General features: G+C 40.6%; 1 protein-coding gene across 1 annotated transcript; it reads left to right on the top strand.

The window, feature by feature from the left end:
* Positions 1–291: 291 nt before the first annotated feature.
* On the top strand, positions 292–1,281 carry LOC143400178 (olfactory receptor 7A17-like). Its single transcript, XM_076857500.2, has one exon. It carries the CDS (start codon positions 292–294, stop codon positions 1,279–1,281), a length of 990 nt encoding a protein of 329 aa, XP_076713615.2.
* The last annotated feature ends 4,007 nt before the right edge of the window (positions 1,282–5,288 follow it).

Genomic DNA, 5,288 nt, shown 5'->3' with positions numbered 1-5,288 from the left:
AGTAGATGCTGAACATGAGGCAGAAATTTCTAATCAGAGATAACACAATTAATACTATGAAGGGGACAAGATTTATACACCAATGTAGAAGTTAATTGCTTTACTGTAGAAGATTGTGGATGGTTCATAGCACAATGGTAGTGTGAGTTTGATGCCCAGCATGTGTGCATGCGCACCCCCCCCCCACACACACACATAAAACAGGCAGCATTGTGATGGGTGAGTAATGAATGCATTCTTGTGTCCTGTTCTTGTTCTCTCTCTTTTATTTTTGGTAGTCATATCAAACACATGGAACCAGAAAATGATACAAAAATTTCAAAAGTCCTTCTTCTGGGATTTCCAGAGCAAGCAGAAATACAGATTCTTATTTTTGGGCTGTTCCTCTCCATGTACCTGGTCAATGTGCTGGGGAACCTGCTCATCATCCTGGCCACCATCTCAGACTCCCACCTGCACATGCCCATGTACTTCTTCCTCACCAACCTGTCCTTTGTGGACATCTGCTTCACCTCCACCACCATCCTCAAGATGCTGGTGAACATCCAGACACAGAGCAAGACCATTACCTATGCAGGCTGCATCACCCAGATGCACTTCTTATTGCTTTTCTCAGGATTGGACATCTTTCTGCTGACTGTGATGGCCTATGACAGATATGTGGCCATCTGTTACCCCCTGCATTACATGATCATCATGAACCACCGCCACTGCAGACTGTTGGTTCTGGCATGCTGGATCATGAGTTTCTTGAATTCCTTGTTGCATAGCTTCATGGTACTGAGACTGTCCTTCTGCACAGACTTGGAAATCTCCCACTTTTTCTGTGAGCTTAACCAGGTGGTCCACCATGCCTGCTCTGACACCTTTCTAAATGATATGGTGATATATATCACAGCTGTGTTTCTGGCTGTAGACCCCCTCACCAGCATCCTTTATTCTTACTCCAAGATAGTGTCCTCCATCCGTACAATCTCATCAGCTCAGGGCAAGTACAAAGCCTTCTCCACCTGTGCATCTCACCTCTCTGTGGTCTCCTTATTTTATGGCACAGGGCTAGGTGTGTACCTCAGTTCTGCTGTGACCCAAAACTCACATTCCACTGCAACAGCCTCTTTGATGTACACTGTGGTCACCCCCATGCTGAACCCCTTCATCTACAGTCTGAGGAATAAGGACATTAAGAGTGCTCCAGAAGGCTCCTTGGGAGGACACCTGGAAGAGAACCAATTCATCCACCTCAGTAGACTTGCCTGTGCTTGCAAGGCTCAAATTTATTGAGTCAGAAACCATAATTCTTTGATCAGATTGTAGAATGAAAACTTGATCCTTTTATTTACCATGGTTTCCATTTCTTTGACAGCAGCTTTCCTATACAGTGAACAGAACTAGCTTGACTAGGCTTTCTGTTATTTCTAGTCTGTAATGAAATGTCTGCCTTTGTTATTTCCCACTTTCTCAAACCCACTCCCACCTTTGTGTCAGAAGTATTTGGAAATTCCCACTCATACCATGGGACAACATGAACTTCTTAAGAATAATTTCCTCTTCAATAGCAAATATTTTCTTGTGTTTTGCTAACATAGTAGTCATGAGTTTTACTATTCCTGAGGAAAAGACTCCACATGGAAGCCAAGACAATTAAAATTTTAATATACAAAAATCTGAAGTAGGTTTTCCATATGAGCTTCTGTGATTTCTTTTTTCACCTTTACTTTCCCTCTCCTCCCTCCCTCCCTCCCTCCCTTCCTCCCTCTCTTCTCTTCTTTCTTTCTTAAGCTGGGGATGGAACGTAGGTCCTTGTGCAGGCTTTCTATACTATGACTTGCACCCCAGCTCCCATCATTATTTTCTACACTATGACGTTAATTGCTCCTCCTGGTAATGTAGATTTTAACACTCTGGTTTATTTTGTAACTTATCATTGCATTTTATTCTCTCATATGATCATGTTCTCTTATTCAATTAAGTGCACACTGAGTACCAGTTATTGCCAAAAATTGATTATGAAGCGTGTGTCTCTAAGTGGAGTCTAACTGGAAAGATGAATTTGAATAAATAGGTTTGACTCCATGAGACCAGTCAGGAATGACCTTAAATATGACCAACCAAACTTGCAAAACAGGTAATTGTACTGCTATGGAAAATGTTTTCTTTTCATATTCTGTTTCTAATCACTGAAGTGTGGAAGGTGATTGTCGCCGTGTGAGAGGGTTTATTCATTGGGCTTCAGGAATTGTTGATGGCCTTTATGTCATTTCATTGAAATCTTCCTGTTGCTGCTTGGATATGTCTAGCACTGTGAACATGACTCTATTGCTCCAAATATATAGTCTCTCCATCTTCTAAAGTTTATCATAATCACCACAGGGGCTGTGAATGACCTTTATGATCATTTGATGAAGCACAGGAGAGCCTGAACTCCAGCCCAGTCATATGATTCAGAGTCAACCATATTCCTACTCAAAGGTGCATGTCCTCCTACATCTCCTGGTCAGCTGGAACCTCAATGGAGTCACTTTTAATACATTTTTGTTAAACCAACTTGAACAACAGAGTAATTATGAATGCTATCATAAAGTGTCATAAAAAATGTCAAAATTGGAAGTAAAGATTATTGTAATTTCACTCAGTTCTTTTCCCCTTTAATTATTGTATCATTAGCTATTGGTGTGTATAAAGCCATCCTAAAATCAAATGGTTGAATGTAGTATTGTTAACAAGTGGAAGAGGTTTCATGAGTCTGTACTCAGCTGTGAGCATCTGCAATGTGTTTCCAAGGCTCACTTGTGGTGTGGAGGGCAGAGACAGAGCAGTTCTGTCTGGAAATCCCTTATGGTCAGTTTACTCCATTTTTAAATCAAGGTTGACCTTCTAGTTTACAAGAATGAACGACCTTAATGTAAGGCCACTGTTCCTATATCTCTATGTGACCCTGCCGCAGTCCGGCTGCAGCAAAATAACCGGGGGGTGACGAACAACTTGTGTAGATTGATACAGCAGGAGTGGAAGCCGTTTATTGTAGGACAGGAGTGGTATTTATACATTCCACATAGCTTATCTTAATTAGCATAAAATAGATACAGCAGTCAACCAATAAGGAATCTCCACACTTAATGGCTCGCTGGCTCCACCTCACAATTCACTCCCCCTGGCAAAATGCCAGGTGCCATCCAGACTTGTTTACAGACTCTAACATGACCCTTTGCTTCCCTCCCAGATAAAAAAGACAGTTCCACCCTTGTTAAGTGTGACTAGCCTCGTGTGCCCTGTTGATTTTCCTTTTAATTAATTTATTAGATAATGATAACACTCAGAAACCCACACAGATTTAAAGTGCACAATCTGTTGAATTACAAGAGCTCCACAACAATGCAAAGCATGCACTACAGGATTCCATTTGTGTGCCATTCAAGAAAGTGCTCAGTATGGTTTAACAGCTTGATATATAATTGATTAAAATTGGCATCATTGATCCATGCTATGAATGGAACTGAAGGTCACTGTGTAAAGGTCAATAAGCCAGGGACAGAAAGACAAGTACTGCAGGATCTCACTCACATGTAGACTCTATGAAAGTTGATCTCGTAGGAGCACAGAGTAGAACACTGGTTACCAGAGGCTGGGCTGGGTAAGGGGGCAGGAGGGACTGAAGGATGTTGACCCCAGGGAACCAAGTTATACTCAGGAAGGAGACAGGAGTTCTGATGTTCTGTCACAAAGTATGGTCATAATAAGGTCCTGCATGTTTTAAAAATAAATGGAAGAAAATATCTTTTCTTTTAAATTAGTTCATTATAACTATACTTAATATTGGAGTTTATTTTGGCATAATCATACAAGCATGGAACACAATTTGCTCCAATTCAGTACTTCCCCTTTCCCTGCCCATTCCCTTTTTCTCTTTTCTTTTTTTTTCTACCAGTCTTTTGTGTTTTCACCACAAAGAAATGATAAATATATATTTTTTTAATTTTAGTTTTAGATGGATTCAATATCTTTATTTATTTATTTTTACATGGTCCTGAGGATTGAACCTAGTGCTTCACATGTTCTCGGCAAAGCTTCACCATTGAGCCACAACACCAGCCCCAGAGAAAGAGAAATCTTGTGGAGGTAAATATGCTTACCATGATCTGGACATTCCCTGATGTATGCAAATGTGGTAACATCACATGTTACCCTAGCAATATGTGACATTTACATGACTCCATTAAAAATTTAATATCAATAAATTTAACCCCAACTAGTGCTCTTTTTTCTGAAGGTAATCTGGGGAAATAAGGATAAATTCAAACCAATGTTGTGAGGAATAAATTAAATGTGTGAGAATACTTTTTTGAGTCCACATAAAGTGGTCACAGGTACGGGGTGTGAATAAGATCATATGTGTCTATGGATTTGTAATATGTTTTTCTTAAACGTTGAGTTGTCAAACCACATGGATCTACATGTACATACAAAATCACATTTGATTCTGTCTTTATTATTGAAACTTCAGGGAATAAGTATGAAAAGAGCCAACTTTGAATGAGTATGAAATGAGAAGAGAGCTCAGGTCATGGTGCCTGAAGATATCTTTTTCACCTCTTCAATCTCATACTCACATCCTAAGGTAAGAGCCATTACTTGGCCCATCATTATAAATGTGTGTTTTCATTACCAGCATGAAATTCCTGGTAATGTGGGCAAAGTGTGATGAGTCCAAGAGGTTCCATCATATGGTTACACATTTCAAGTGAACACAGCTCACTCCTCTGTTAAAGAGGGACAGAGAAAACTTCTGGAGATGCCAGAGACTGTGTCCCCAAAGTGAGTCAGTGATTTGAGGACACAAGATACCTAACCAGGGAAGGTTTCTTACTTTTAGACATGGAAGAAAGCTACAAATCACAGAAGGGATATAGTGGTGGGGGGTTTGAAATTTGGGAAGGTGAGGCTCATAGATTGGTGGTAATAAGGGGAGGATTCACCTGACTCCACTCTGATCTCTGGGGAATCTATATGAACTTTTCTTCTCCTGTCTAGACCCGAGTCTTGCAGGGAAATCAGGTGCTTAGATGCTGGAGTATAAAGAAGGACATGTGCTTAATGAGCAGATAGAGAAAGCTGTAGGCTGTGATTGCTCCTGCTCTCCTGAGTGCATGCCCTTGGGACTTACTTCATTTTTCAGGATCTTTAAATCTGACTTGAGGACCAAAGCTGGACCCATTCCTGTTCTCTTGCCTGGGGTCATAGTCTCACACTGTGCCTTTAGCATCCAGAGAAGAACTGATGCATGTTCATAA

Source organism: Callospermophilus lateralis, chromosome 1, assembly GCF_048772815.1.
Source record: "Callospermophilus lateralis isolate mCalLat2 chromosome 1, mCalLat2.hap1, whole genome shotgun sequence".
NCBI classification, from domain to species: Eukaryota; Metazoa; Chordata; class Mammalia; order Rodentia; family Sciuridae; genus Callospermophilus; species Callospermophilus lateralis.
The sequence above is the reverse complement of the archived record's forward strand: the minus strand, read 5'-3'. Positions and strand labels throughout refer to the sequence as shown.

Coding starts and splice junctions, on each gene's coding strand:
- LOC143400178 (XM_076857500.2), top strand. CDS start 292: ATGGAACCAGAAAATGATACAAAAATTTCAAAAGTCCTTCTTCTGGGA.